A 15,394-nucleotide genomic window follows, 5' to 3' on the forward strand; every position below is an offset into this window, starting at 1 on the left:
ACAATCATATCCCCACTATCCACATCATACCCCCATTGTCCAGGTGGGCGTGGAGCTAATTTTATAAAGTGTGGTGAGTGCAGCGAGCCACCAAGCCCGAAGTGTGGCGGGCGCAGCGAGCCCCGCGTGGGGACGCATATCCGCTCGCCATGCTTCGGGCTCGGTGGCTCACCACACTCTATAGAATTAACTACACACCCACGTCGATAATGGGGGTATGACGTGGATAGTGGGTATATGAACCATTATGTATTAGCACAGCTCTAACTACGTAAATTATGTAGTTTGCGTAAGTTACGTAGTTTACATAGCCAGCATAGTGGTGCATTGGTATTCTCAATACACCACTATGCAAACTACGTAATGGGTGCCCTGCTAATACAGAAGTACCACAATATTTATATGATGTAAAGAAAGCCTCTTTATATTGTCCATAATACTTTTGTCTAGTGATAAAAATGTTAAGCGCTAAGGGGATGTAGCCAGTTTCAGCTGCTGTCTACAAGGGGCTACTCAATCCCCAATCGTAAAAAACAAGAAGAAATGTGGTTATTCAACTGGTTATTCTATCGCGACAAAATATAAATATACTTATTTAGTAAGATAGACAAAAAATATTAGATAAAATTCACAATAAATAAAATACACATAAAATATACACACTGGCCAGTGATTATTAAAAAGTCCAATAGTTAAGGAATCTCCATTATTGTGCTTTATTATAGCTAGCACTTTGCCTCCATTAATTAGGGTTAATAGGTAATTTGTCAGTGGTTAGTAATTTCTCTGTCCTCAGTCGGTCCATTCAACAGTCACAATAACTTTTTCCTATATACCATCTAATAGCATGATTGTAAAAGGTATGAACGCTGATAAAATCAAGGAGTGAATGACCTTCCAGATACTTTAGCACCAGCGGTCTTCGCTCCGCCAAGATTTCTAGCAGCAGAATGTTTATACTTGCGGTCTCTGCTTGTGCTTTAAGTCCGCCAATATGGGTGCTGTCAGGCAATAATCACGAACCCACAGATATTACGACTGACACGTTTCTCCTCCTTCGTACATCAGAGGATCTCTCAAAGATCCTATATTTTGTCTAGTGGTAGCACACCGCCGCATTAATATAATGCTGCTTTCACAGCCATAAAGACCCATTTTGAAAGGTACAAAAACGATAATTCGCCAATAATATACCACCCATTCCGTGGTACCTGTCCTGCCCCCCCTCCCCTGGTACCCCCCGCTCCCCCCCCTCCCCTAGCACCTGACAGCTAGTACCCCCCCTCGTGCCTGGCAGCATGCATGGATCCGGGCAGCGCGGTCCGCATTGTTCTCATCATCACTGGGCACAGGGCTAGGTAGGCAAGGCATAGTAATCCAGCGGGCGTGCCAGGGCCGGGTTGTTAGTCGGCATATCCCGACTGATGCATGGAAGGAGGAGGCGCAACAGCAGGTGTGGGCTGTCTGCGTAGAGGCACTGGGGTCCGTGCTCAGGAGGAAGTGGGTCCGTGAGGAGAATGTGAAGTCAGCGGCAGGGTCCCTGCCACGTATGGGTACTAGCTAGGGAATAGTCTATTCTGCCCAAGTTATTACCAATAAGGTACTTGTGGAGTATCACGGCTCCCATCGTATGGCATCGTATGCCATATGTAGTGGCATACGATGGCATACGATGCGATGCGATGTTTTACCGATTTTTGAGCATTTTTGCTCAAAAATCGTATACCATCGCATGGCATCGTATGCCATATGTAGTGGCATACGATGTCATACGATGCGATACGATGTTTTACCGATTTTTGAGCATTTTTGCTCAAAAATCGTATGCCATCGCATGGCATCGTATGCCATATGTAGTGGCATACGATGTCATACGATGCGATACGATGTTTTACCGATTTTTGAGCAAAAATGGTCAAAAATCGGTAAAACATCGGATAATATCGTATGCCATATGTAGTGGCATACAATGTCATACCGATTTTTGAGCAAAAATGGTGAAAAATCGGTAAAACATCGCATGGCATCGTATGCCATCGATGCGATACGATGTTTTACCGATTTTTGAGCCATTTTAGCTCAAAAATCGTATGCGATCGCATCGGATGCCATACGATGGCATGCGATGGCACCCGATTTTGCACTGAAATGCATCAGAATGCATTGAAATGTGTATTAAAGTAGTGAAATGCCCCCAAATGCCATTTTTCATAGTGCACCACCCCCACTATCAACGTCAACCCGAAGCGTGGCGAGCGCAGCGAGCCCGCGAGGGGCGGCGGTAAGCGTCCTACGACCTTTTCATACCCCCACTATCCACGTCGGCGTGGAGTTGAGAATAGAATAGTGTGGCGAGCGCAGCGAGCCACCGAGCCCGAAGCGTGGCGAGCGCAGCGAGCCCCGCGAGGGGACGCGGATACCTGTAAAGCCCGCGAGGAGACGCGTATAGCTGTGAAGGTATCCCCGTCCCCTCGCGGGGCTCGCCACGCTTCGGGCTCGGTGGCTCGCTGCGCTCGCCACACTATTCTATTCTCAACTCCACGCCGACGTGGATAGTGGGGGTATGAAAAGGTCGTAGGACGCGTACCGCTGCGCTCGCCACGCTTCGGGTTGACGTTGATAGTGGGGGTGGTGCACTATGAAAAATGGCATTTGGGGGCATTTCACTACTTTAATACACATTTCAATGCATTCTGATGCATTTCAGTGCAAAATCGGGTGCCATCGCATCGCATCGGATGCCATCGTATGGCATCCGATGCGATCGCATACGATTTTTGAGCTAAAATGGCTCAAAAATCGGTAAAACATCGTATCGCATCGATGGCATACGATGCCATGCGATGTTTTACCGATTTTTCACCATTTTTGCTCAAAAATCGGTAAAACATCGTATCGCATCATATGACATCGTATGCCACTACATATGGCATACGATGTTATCCGATGTTTTACCGATTTTTCACCATTTTTGCTCAAAAATCGGTAAAACATCGTATCGCATCGTATGACATCGTATGCCACTACATATGGCATACGATGTTATCCGATGTTTTACCGATTTTTGACCATTTTTGCTCAAAAATCGGTAAAACATCGTATCGCATCGTATGACATCGTATGCCACTACATATGGCATACGATGTTATGCGATGGCATACGATTTTTGAGCTAAAATAGTCAAAAATCGGTAAAACATCGCATCGCATCGTATGCCATTGTATGCCACATGCGATGCGATGCGATTTTTAGCATACGATCTGCATACGATGCAGGTCGTGGGAGCCGTGATACTCCACAAGTACCACCAATAATGCTCCTAAATGTAATTACAACCCCCAACCTGATATCTTATATGGCGATTTGTAATGTAGAACCATAGGTTAATAGCTAATTATAAAACATTGCCAAGCAGCAATGTACAGAAGGAGGTAGAAAATGCCACGCGCAGCGCAGAACTCCGAAACCACCCCTGAGCTTAAACACTTTCTGTTACAGCAAAGCAAGTGACATAGAAGTGACAGATGGGTTTGTGATAGAATGGCCGTGGGCGTGTGTGTGGGGCTCCTCATGCAAAATGATCATTCCGTTCACAAGAGGAGTGAAATAACAAAAACATTACTGCCTAGAGTTCTTCAGCACAGAACAGTCAGAGCGATTTCACACAGGTGGCGGAACGCAAAGAGCAAGGTCACCGCAGTCCTTTCCGCTGGTCACCCTGTACAGCGCACAAGTCCCATTCTGTTCCCGAGTCATAAAATGCTGTGTTCCAGTGTTCTTCCTTTAAAGGGGCTGCAGAGAAAAGACTCTCTGCTGCATCTGGATTATCTGCTGCTTCCCCGTGCAGGTGATCAACATGCCCAGACCCCAGTGCCCCTGCACAGACAGTTGCTAATGCACCTCATCCTTTCATGCATCAGCCGGGACATGCCGACTAGCGACCTGGCCCTGGCACGCCCGCTGGACTACTATGCCTTGCCTACCTAGCCCTGTGCCCAGTGAAGATGAGGACAGCGTGGACCACGCTGCCCGGATCCATGCAGCCTGCCAGGTACCGGGAAGTGGGGGGGGGGGGGCAGGACAGGTACCAGGGGAGGACCGGTGAGGTATCTTAAATACCGTTTAAGACCCTTTCTCACTGCCCAAAAAAACAGCTCTTAAACGGGTAGGACAATGCTTTTTACCCGTTTAACAAATACCGGTATTTACACTATTATAGGACTATGGAGGATGTTTTATTAACATCAATAAACAAAGTCTGAATTTACAGCAACCTGGTTTCCATGAATCAAATACAAAACTCTGTTTATAAGTATTATAGTTCTTGGTACTTGTGAGTTATCTGGGCGTCCGATTTGGGTACTTACGATTTGCATGCGATATCGCATGCGATTTACGATTTGCATGCGATTTAGCATGCGATTTGCATAAGATTTGCTATTAATTTCATTACCCCACTATCCCCAAAGTGTGTCTATCAACGTGAACCCGAAGCGTGGCGAGCGCAGCGAGCCCGCGAGGGGCGGCGGTACGTGTCCTCCGACCTTTTCATGCCCTACTATCCACTAGGGCGTGGAGTGAGAATAGAATAGTGTGGCGAGCGCAGCGAGCCACCGAGCCCGAAGCGTGGCGAGCGCAGCGAGCCCCGCGAGGGGACGCGGACACCTGTGAAGCCCGCAAGGGCACGCGGATATCTGTGAAGGTGTCCGCGTCCCCTCGCGGGGCTCGCTGCGCTCGCCACGCTTCGGGCTCGGTGGCTCGCTGCGCTCGCCACACTATTCTATTCTCACTCCACGCCCTAGTGGAGAGTAGGGCATGAAAAGGTCGGAGGACACGTACCGCCGCCCCTCGCGGGCTCGCTGCGCTCGCCACGCTTCGGGTTCACGTTGATAGACACACTTTGGGGATAGTGGGGTAATGAAATTAATAGCAAATCTTATGCAAATCGCATGCTAAATCGCATGCAAATCGCAAATCGCATGCGATATCGTATGCGATCTAGTACCAAAATCGGACGCCCAGATAACTCACAAGTACCTAGTTCTTCAATGAGTAATTTGTTTAAACTTAACTAAAAACACCAAAAAGCAAATATTATTTACATTGTGCTTATGTCAGTTTCTCCTGTCTTTTTCATCACTTCTACATTATTTCCCCCCTCTTTTATTATGTATACTATTATCATTATGTTCTATCTTTCTCTTAAAATACTGTTGATATTATTTTGTATGTCTAAACAGCCAGAATTTTTCTTGGTTATGTTGACTTTATTATATACCTGGTTTATTGTGTCTCACTGCATTGAGACTCATTATTACTAAGTTTACAATGGATATTGGCTGTTAAACTTTGTTTATTCACTTATACCGCAATTGCCTGGGAATAGGACATGGGTCTGACCCAGGAGCGACCCGGCATTTGCCGTCTGAAAGCTTTGGTTATTGCTGGGATCATAACATCACTCGGGGCAAGGCTAAGTGGCGAAGCATCATCAGGGGAGGGGGACAACGCTGCCTCCTCCAAACTGTGAGCGGGACCCAGGTTACCCGTTCACACTGCACCTCGAGCCAGGTCAGAGCAGTGTTCTACCCTGGTCACGACCAGGGTTGAACTCCCGGGTTGCTCGACCCAAGGTGGCACTTTCACACCGCACCTCAATAAAAGGGATAAGGGCGAGATGTATTAAAATACATCGCCGCCCTTCGCGGCCCCCCTGCTGCGATGCCAGCGCATATGTACTAACATATGCGGCTGGCATCGCGGTGCAGTGACGGAGGACCCCCGCGATACCTGTACTGTGGTGTGCGGGGGGTCTCCGTCACCTTCCTGCCGCCTCCTGCTCCCCTCACGCCGGGGACAGCTAAGCAGGCTGTCCCCGACGCCTCCTCCTCCTCCCCCCTGCAGCCAGAAGGATGTCCGGCTGCTTCACTAGGGGGAGGAGTGGTTTACCTTCCGGGGTCCAGGAGGACCCTTCAGGAAGGTAAGGCAGAGGGGGGGGTCAGCGAGGCGGAGGGTTTGCGTCGGAGGCGGCGAAAAGAAGCCCATAGGCTTCTATTGGGTATCGCCACCCAAAGGTGGAGATACCCTACAATGCGGTATCGGTGCGGCCGGGTTTTGATACATCGGAAAATGCAGTAAAACCGGGGTTTTACCGCATTTTCAGTTTAATACATCTCGCCCTAAGAGTGCAGTCTGAAATTGGTATAAGTGTGTTGGGTAAAGAATATGTTGTTAATTTTGTTTTGTCCCTGCACATTTATTCACTGAGGTGGGTTAGTCGTGATTAATCAATTTGCATAATTTATCTGTCTACCCTGCAGTCAAGCAAGTGTTCTTCCAAAGTTACTGTCTGGTTTTAGTTTAAAAGTAGTTACTCTAATCTAGAACGGTCAGGAAAGCGTTCCTGGGAAAGTAAATGTGAGTTTTTATAGGATTTATCTTAGCAGACATAAAAGTAAACAGATATTGCAGGAGAATATATAAAACATTAAAATGTTTTTTTTTTTGGCCAAAAACATTTAGTAAAATAAGTAGCACTTAAAAGCATTCCTTCCGTACTACTCAAAAAGTTGTCCACCAAAATATATACTCACAGTGTTGAAGCGGTTGCTTGTATTCCACCATTGCTAGACAGGTTCCAGTACTTCCCAGTGTGAGTACGAAATGCACACTTCTTCGTGTCCTTGTTGATCTCCATCTGGAATGTCTCTTGATCACTCTCCTCATCTTGGTTGGCAGAGAGGTCCATTCCTAAAAAAGGTGGCATTGGATAAATGTATCAAGGATAGACAACCCATTTGCAAAAGCTGAATTTACAACTGTAGTCAAGAAATTTATAGATTATATTCACAGAACCAATATTTCTTTATTTACTGAAACAAATCTAACAATTACAATAGCTCACATAGGAATTAGATTAACAAAGGTCTAGTGCAGTGGTTCCCAAACTGTGTGCCTAGGCTCCCTGGGGTGCATCAGGACACTTGCAGGGGTGCCTTGGGTTGGTGGACCAGGATCAATTCATATTATTAATGGTCAATGTAACAGGCAAATCTAGTGTTGGTGGCTGCCAATCATAATATATGTGGACAAACAGGAGCAAATCCTGTCCCTCACCACATAACTGTGACATATACACACAATGTACTTCATTTAATATTTGTTTTGTACATTTCTCAATAAGAAACATTTGGCCTAGAGGTGCCTTGAAAACATTTTAAATGTATTAAATGCAAATGCTGCTGGATGGTGGTGAGCTTCCACGTGGGCAATAGTCTCAGCCCACCACCATTTTGTACAGTAATTAATAAATGTATGCAAAGCTTACAGCACTCTTACAGATAAGCTCAACATACATTTCCCCACTGAGTCCCTGGGGCTGAATGAGGGTCTACATAGCATAATTACTGTACAACACGGTGGCGGGCTGAGACTATTGGCCTTTGGTGGATCCACCACGGGGTGATAGGGGCAGTCGGCCCGGGGCCCCACACTCCAGTCTGCGGTGGGTGGCAGGCAGCGGGGTCCAGGCAGTGCCGGGTGGGCAGGGGGTCCCTGCGGCGGATGGGAACTAGTAGTACACGTATATATCCTGATGACTAAATTAAATCTAGAAAGATCTTGAAGAACCTGTGTGTGGTCTCCATTTGTTTTAAGTCGCCAAGGGCCGCCTATTGTATCCTACATATGTGGCAGCCTGCAGCAGAGGAAGGCATGGGGTGCAAGTACTTCTTACAAGCAATACAGTGCTGATATATTATATATATATATATATATATATATATATATATATATATATATATATATATATATATATATATATATATATATATTTTACACATATACACATATACACACACACACACACACACACACATATATACAGTCCAGGAATCTGCACACTCGTCCGGGAGTATTGACAAATACGGGGTGCTCCCCTAAGGAAAGGAAATTTTCCAAAAATAGCAATAAGTCCGGTTTTTAGGCCAGAGAGGGCAATCACCACCACAGCAGGTAAAATTGCTTTTTAATCAAAGATTGTAGACAGGCATGGTCAACTTTTAAACCCCGGAGGGCCGTTTTCAAGACAGCTACAGAATTTCAGTGTGTCACCACAGCAAGCCAGGCATACACTGGGACTACCATGGAGGCTATTTATACCTTAGCCAATTATCATGATTAATTAACAGGTGTGTGGATCCTCCACACACACACCTACCAACTAACAATTGGTCAAATGCAATACCAAACCCTATCTAGCCAGAGGACAAACAAGACAAACTGTCAAATAACATATATCATATATACACATTTAACCAGTGTGCCATCTACACGGGACACATACCAACATACTGGTTAGTCACGCTGATCACTCCGATGCACGAGGCCGGCAGAACACGCCAGCGGCACCCGTACCCAGAAGTGCGCGGCTCACCTGCATTCCACTATTCACAATTGGTCAGCCGCCGTCAGCTGCTCACAGTCATGTGGGGCAGTGGCAAGACCAAATCTCTTATGTAGTAAGCAGCCAGTAAGCTTTTAGTAACAATATATCAGAGCATTCAAATTACACAAATAATCAGTGGTTTCAAGGCAGAATTGTATTAAGGTCTAGTCTAATGGCAGGCTGTACCCGGTGGGAAGGCTGGCAAGCTGTACCCGGTGGGAAGGCTGGCAGGCTGTACCCGGGAGGGAAGGCTGGCAGACTGTACCCGGGGAGGGGGGGGGGGGGCTGGCAGGCTGTACCCGGGGAGGGGGGGGGGGGGGGGCTGGCAGGTGTACCCGGGGGGGGGGGGGGGGGGGAGGCTGGCAGGCTGTACCCGGGGGGGGAAGGCTGGAAGGCTGTACCCGGGGGGGTAGGCTGGCAGGCTGTACCCGTTGGGAAGGCCGAGCGGTACTCCGCTCCCCCGTTGCTGCACCGCGGTCACTCCACGACTATGGAGTCACCCATACAGTCGGGAAACAGTCGCCTCAGACTTCCTGTCACAGCAAGAGTGCCGCTGCCCCAGTTCCCATAGTCGTGGAGCTCCTGCCAGTGACTGTGGTGCAGCGGAGTACCGCTCTGCCTTCCCACCGGGCACAGCCTGCCAGCCTTCCCACCGGGTACAGCCTGCCAGTCTTCCCACCTCATACAGCCTGCCAGCCTTCCCACCGCATACAGCCCGTCATTGATGCCCAAGCTACCCTGAGTCTCCGGAACACAATATACTGTATGTAGTGATGTGAGCAGTTACTTTGAATACTTTTAATATTATAATGTATCAATAGTACACACAACAAACAATGTGATTGTTAAAATGATGAGCCAATTGCTTATATTATTACAGTCCGTAAGCCAAAAAGTCCAAACCTTAATGGTCCTGTTATCAATATATCTGAGCTTGGGGTCTGGTGTCTTAGCTGAATGTTGGAGATACCTTAAGTTTTTTGGTTGTGTGTACTATTGATACATTATAATATTAAAAGTATTCAAAGTAACTGCTCACATCACTGCATACAGTATATATTGGTTGTGACATAAGGGCTACATTCTAATCAAGGGAGCACTTAGATACCGCAAAGTGACTAGGTAGTCGCTTTCCGCATATAGTCTACCTAGTCACTTTGCGGTATCTGTCCATAGTCACACTGCCGGCTGCTATAAAGATGCGGAAAGCGACTACCTAGTCACTTTGCCGTATCTGTCCCTAGTCACCCTGCCGGCTGACGCGTACCCAGTCTTTATAGTGGTCCACCTATATATATTGTTTAAGTATGCCCTTAACCCAGCCCATTATGATAATTATGTTTATATATATATCGTGTCAAAAGCCCAAATCGGGAGAGTGTGTACGGTGGCATCTTTTTCTTGTGACTGTTTGGACGGGAGTACATCTGATGTCGCAAATAAAATTGTACAGGTGTGTACACGCGTATCCGCTGTTTGTGGACGGTCCGACGGGTCTACGGTCGGTCGCAAGAAAACAGGGATTGTATAGATGTGTACCCAGCTTAAGTCAGGGTGGGAGGGCAGGCTGTGCGGCTGTGTAGCCTGCGTAGCATGACCTGTAACCTTGTCACACTCGCTCAGATCCGGGCGCTCAGATGCTGCCCGGCATTAGACTGCGCATGCGGTCTAATCCCGAAATCTCGGGATTAGAAACTCCAATCCCGTGATTGAAATCCCAGCTTTTTTGAGGCCAAATCTCGGGATTCCAAGATTGGCCACCCTAATAGGGAGTGTGAGGATACAGGTTCTTCAATCACTCAGACACCGAGCAGATGAAACCAAAATATCGGTTTATTTTTATCACGGCACACACAAGTAGATAAAGACAGGAACACGAGGCAAATGTAGCATATAAACGTTAGGAAGCAGTCCAAAATAGCAGTCCTTGTAGCATATAAACGTTATCGGGTAGCAGTAAAAAATGGCAGTCCTTGTAGCAGCAGTTCCAAATCACAAAACTATCACTTATTCCACACAGCAGTAAAAGCCGAAACCTGTGTAAATCCACACAGCACGGACGCTCCACACCAGAGCTTAGTAGGATGCCCCCCCCCCCCCCGGGCAAACAATGTGTTCCACAAGATCCAGTGGAGGGTATGACCCCTGAGCCAGGATTGCGACTAACATAAGGAGCCGGCATGTGTACAAGTCATTTTAAAACCTTCTAAATTCCCACGCGTGCCCATACCATCAGTGGGCTTGCACTGGATCTCGATTGGTGGATTCAAGAGTCAGGTTTATCCCCCCCCCCCCTCACGCTGCAGCTGTCCCTTTGCTGCTGCCCCCCTGCTAGGTCTGGCTCCAAAGAGTCTACTAGAGTCCAGAAAGGCACAAAGGAGTGTAAATACAATTAAGGTAATTTGGTTATGTCCTGATTACCCCCTGTGGACATAACCTTCCTGTAAATAGCAGGGGAGTTGGATCACCACCTGCGGTGCCCGTTTCCACTAAGTCTGGTATTGACCAGCGTTACACAAAGGAAATGAAGATAGAGACACAATCACAGTCTGATTGCATTATGTCTTGATCACCCCCCTGTGGAGATTGTCTTTTGGTGGAATTCTACAGCCTAATACTATGGGCGAGATTCTATATAGCAGAGATGCGGTAAAAACCCCGTTTTCGGGGTTTCTACCGCATCTCTATATGCTATATTGTGCCTCCGCAGTGTCAGCGATGCGGAGGGAAACGCCAGCAAAAGCTGGCGAATCCCTGCAGAAGCCTATGGGCTTCTTACCGCAGCGCTGTTTGAGGGATCCGTCACGGATCCCTCCCAGCGTGCCCTGCGGCCGGCGCCGGGGTCCGCAGATGGACTCCCGGGTCACAGACCCGGAAGTCCAGCACCGGCACCGCATCACAAGGGACAGCTCTTACCGCAAGAGCTGTCCCTTGCGTTAATAACGGCATATGTTACAGCATATGCCGTTATTAAAAATGCGATGTCCGGCGAAGGGGGGCCGCGGATGTTATAACATTCCGCCCTCTATGATCTGGAAATACACACACATATATGGGGAACAGACATATCTATAGAGTACGAGAGGGTACAGAATGACTAAAGTGTACATTCATCACTACAAATAATAAAATATCATAATTACAGTCTTACTGTCAGTCTGCTAACCTCACAGGGAGTAATAAGGCTGGGGGGGGGGGGGGGGGGCAGAGCATGATAATGGCGGGGGCTCAGTACCCCCTAGGCCCCCCTTTGGCCGCATATCGAATCTCTGTCAGCGATCCGATGCACTGCTCCCCCCACTGTCAGCTGTCACAGCCAACAGTGCTTCAGAGCCAGCACAGGCTGTGATGGCTAGCTTCTGCGAGATGTTAACCTGCAGCCTGTGCCAGGAGTGGCTGGTGCACAGGCTGCAGGGAAGGAGACAGGACCCTGTCGCCCACCTAGTCGTCGCCCTGCCACCTACCCCGGCCATCACCCTGCTGCTCCGCCTGCACACCCAACCTTTGCATGCAATCGCCTTGGACATCACCTTGCCACCCGCACGTCTGACCATCAGTAGAAAATGAGCAGGTTTCGGATTATTATTTTTTAGTATGCTTTAGATTTTAATATTATGGTGAACATAATACACTGCCCCGCACGTTGCCATCACCCGGTAATTAATATCCACCATGCTGGATTTTAATCAGTCAGGGCCAGTTTTCTGACTGGAGAACACTGGCCCTGAAAAAAATAAAATAAAAAATTAAAAAAAATCGCTCCACACACAGCGCTGACACATTGCTGTGTGCTGAGCGAGCTTGCTGAAGCGTTCGGAGCGATCTAGCATCATTCAAAACGCACCAGCACCTACCTGTGTGTACTGTAGGCCCCTTAAGATGATCAGTTTTGCTTGGCTACTTAAAATGTACATCATTGCATAATTGCTTACCCAGTAACTGGGGATATGTGATATTTATTAATTACCAAATATTTATATAAACGCACACACCTTCTGCAGCACTTTACAAGGAAAATTTGTACAGTCACATCATTCACTGCCCCAGTGGAGCTTATTATCCATAGCCTCACATGTATTATATGCAATCACATTCGTTGTAGGGATAATTTATGTTGGGAGCCACGAAATCACTGTGAGAATAGAAACATAGAATTTGACGGCAGATAAGATCCACTTGGCCCATCTAGTCTGCCCCTTTTTTAAACATGTTACCTCAAACTAGATTTGATCCTTATTTTTTTGTAAGGATATCAATATACCTATCCCAAGCATGTTCAAATTGTGCTACTGTATTTGCCTCTACCGCCTCTGATGGGAGGCTATTCCACTTACCTACTACTCTTTCTGTGAAGTAATTCTTCCTCAAATTTCCCCTGAATCTTCCTCCCTCTAGTTTCAGTGCATGTCCCCTTGTTCTATTGCTCCTCTTCCTTGTGAAGAATGTCTCCACCCTGTACCTCCTTGATATATTTGAAAGTTTCTATCATGTCCCCCCTTTCCTTTCTCTGCTCTAAAGTATACATATTAAGATATTTTAGTCTTTCCTGACACGTTTTGTGATGTAGTCCATGCACCATTTTAGTTGCCCTTCTTTGTGCAGTCTCTAATGTATTTAGCTCCTTCAGGAGATATGGCCTCCAGAACTGAACAAAGTACTCTAGAGGAGGTCGTACCAATGACCTATACAGTGGCATTATTAATTATTTCTTTCTACTGCTGATACCTCTCCCTATGCAACCATAATGTGGACAAATGCAAGGTCATGCACCTTGGTAGACATAACCAGTGTGCTAGTTATAATCTAAGTGGGGGTGAATTGGGTAATTCAGTACTCGAAAAGGATCTAGGAGTCCAAATAGACAAACTAGGGTGTAGTGCTCAATGTAATATAGCAACAAAAAAAGGCCAACAAAACTCTAGCATGTATTAAAAGGGGCATAGAAACTAGGGATTCAAAAGTAATTATGCCTCTGTACAAAACATTGGTTAGACCGCATCTCGAATACGGAGTACAATTCTGGGCCCCACACTATAAAAAGGACATCATAGAATTAGAAAAAAATCCAAAGAACAAAGCTTATTAGGCGGATGGAGAATTTAAGATACGTGGAAAGATTAAGCAATCTGGGACTATTTACACTAGAGAAGAGACGTTTAAGGGGGGACATGCTCAATATGTATAAATACATTAGGGGCCAATATAAAGGAACTGTCAAACACCCTTTTTTCTGCTAGACAGGCATCTAGGACGAGAGGGCACAAGTTTAGATTAGAAGAAAAAAAGATTTTGTTCATCTAGAACAGGGCAGGGTAATTGCGGCCCTCCAGATGTTGATGAACTACACATCCCAGGATGCTTTGCATTAGTTTTGCTATGTGGCCATGCTGAAACTGATGCAAGGCATGCTGGGATGTGTAGTTCATCAACATCTGGAGGGCCTCAATTGCCCAGCCCTGATCTAGAAGAAAACATTTATTTACAGTCAGAACAGTTAAACTTTGGAACTCTCTTCCTGAAGAAGTGGTGTCAGCAGACACTATAAATACGTTTAAAATAAGATTGGATAAACCTTTATTTGTTAAAAACATCCACGGGTACGGATAAGTAACATAATGGGGGAAATTTACCAATATGAAAAACCTAGTTTTTCGTATTAGTATTTCCCCTACGACTGCATACGACTGTTTCAGTCGTATGCAAAGTCTTGTTCGACTGCTTTGTAACCCTCCGATGGTGTAACCATTCATATTAGCTGGCCATATATACGGCCGCTAATACGAATGTTTCTGGCAGTCTGCACGGATCAGTCAGATCCGTGCAGGCTGCAATGTGTAAAAAAAAAAAAAAATAGAAAAATTAAATAAATAAAAAATAAAAAACAGCGTGGGGTCCCCCCCACAGCTGTAACCAGCACCAGGCTGAAGGAGCCGGGGCCGATAATTAAAAATCTGGGAACCCGACAAATAGGGGTTCCCCAATTTTTAACAACCAGCCCCAGGCTCCAGGTCCGGGGTTGGTTCCCAAAATACGGGGGACAAAATGACTAGGGCCCGTATTTTAAGAACCAGTCCCAGGCCAAACCAGCCAGCAGGGTAATGTCACAGCCGGGGGACACTTATGATATAAGGTCCCAAGGCCAAAACATTAACCCCCTGACCGGTCAGCCTGGCCAGGTGCCCTGGGGGAGTGGGGACCCCCCAATGAAGGGGTCCCTCCCTCCAGGACTTACCTGACCAGGCTGAAGCCTGGTGCTGTCCCCGGTGACCCTGGGCTGTGGTCACTGGGCTGATATTGGTGTAAAAAAAAGAATAAACTATTGTTTAATACTGGTGAACTATGAGTCCCAGCAAGCCTCCCCCGCAAGCTGGGACTTGGAGAACCACAAGTCCCAGCCTGCGTGGCATTAAAGGGCCCGCTGGGTCTTGTAGTTCCACAGTATTAAAAATAGTAAAACATAACACACTGACACACACTTAAAATAAAACTTTAATACATCCAAAGCCCATACATACTAATACTTACCTATCTTCATCCCGTAGGTAGCCCTGGTCCTGATGTCCTGGTCCTGTGTCGTCTTCTGGCTCCATGTCGACCGTCGCTGTCCATGTCGTCGTTGCTGTTGGTGTCCGGGTCCGACGAAATCCATGGAGGAAACTGTGGAAGGAAACTATTCTCACCTGTCCCAGGGAGACGTAGTCCAGGGAAGGGGTCTTTGCAAAAAAAAAAAAACCGAGAATGCGAACCAGACCGAACAGCTGAGCCGCACGGTACTCTGTGTACATCGTGCGGCTCCGCCTCCCGAATGCCGCTATTGGCCGCCTTGCGGCCTAGCGGCTCCTGATTGGCCAAAATCTTGCCTAGGGCGTAATTTAAGCTAGGGCCGGCTCTGTCTAATTCTCTTTGCACAAGTTACATCTGCACCACCTGCAGTGCACATGGTTTTGT

At 47.0% G+C, this 15,394-nt stretch overlaps 1 protein-coding gene across 1 annotated transcript in view; it reads right to left on the bottom strand.

Annotated features, from left to right (window-relative positions):
• FSCN1 (fascin actin-bundling protein 1) overlaps positions 1-15,394 on the bottom strand; it is a 48,793-nt gene that overhangs the window by 25,751 nt on the left and 7,648 nt on the right. Inside the window, exon 2 of the mRNA XM_083153568.1 lies at positions 6,594-6,750. Coding sequence (XP_083009694.1) covers positions 6,594-6,750 — 157 coding nt within the window. The remainder of the gene's footprint in view (positions 1-6,593; positions 6,751-15,394) is intronic.

Source organism: Crinia signifera, chromosome 7 (genome assembly GCF_055691185.1).
Source record: "Crinia signifera chromosome 7, ASM5569118v1, whole genome shotgun sequence".
NCBI lineage: Eukaryota > Metazoa > Chordata > Amphibia > Anura > Myobatrachidae > Crinia > Crinia signifera.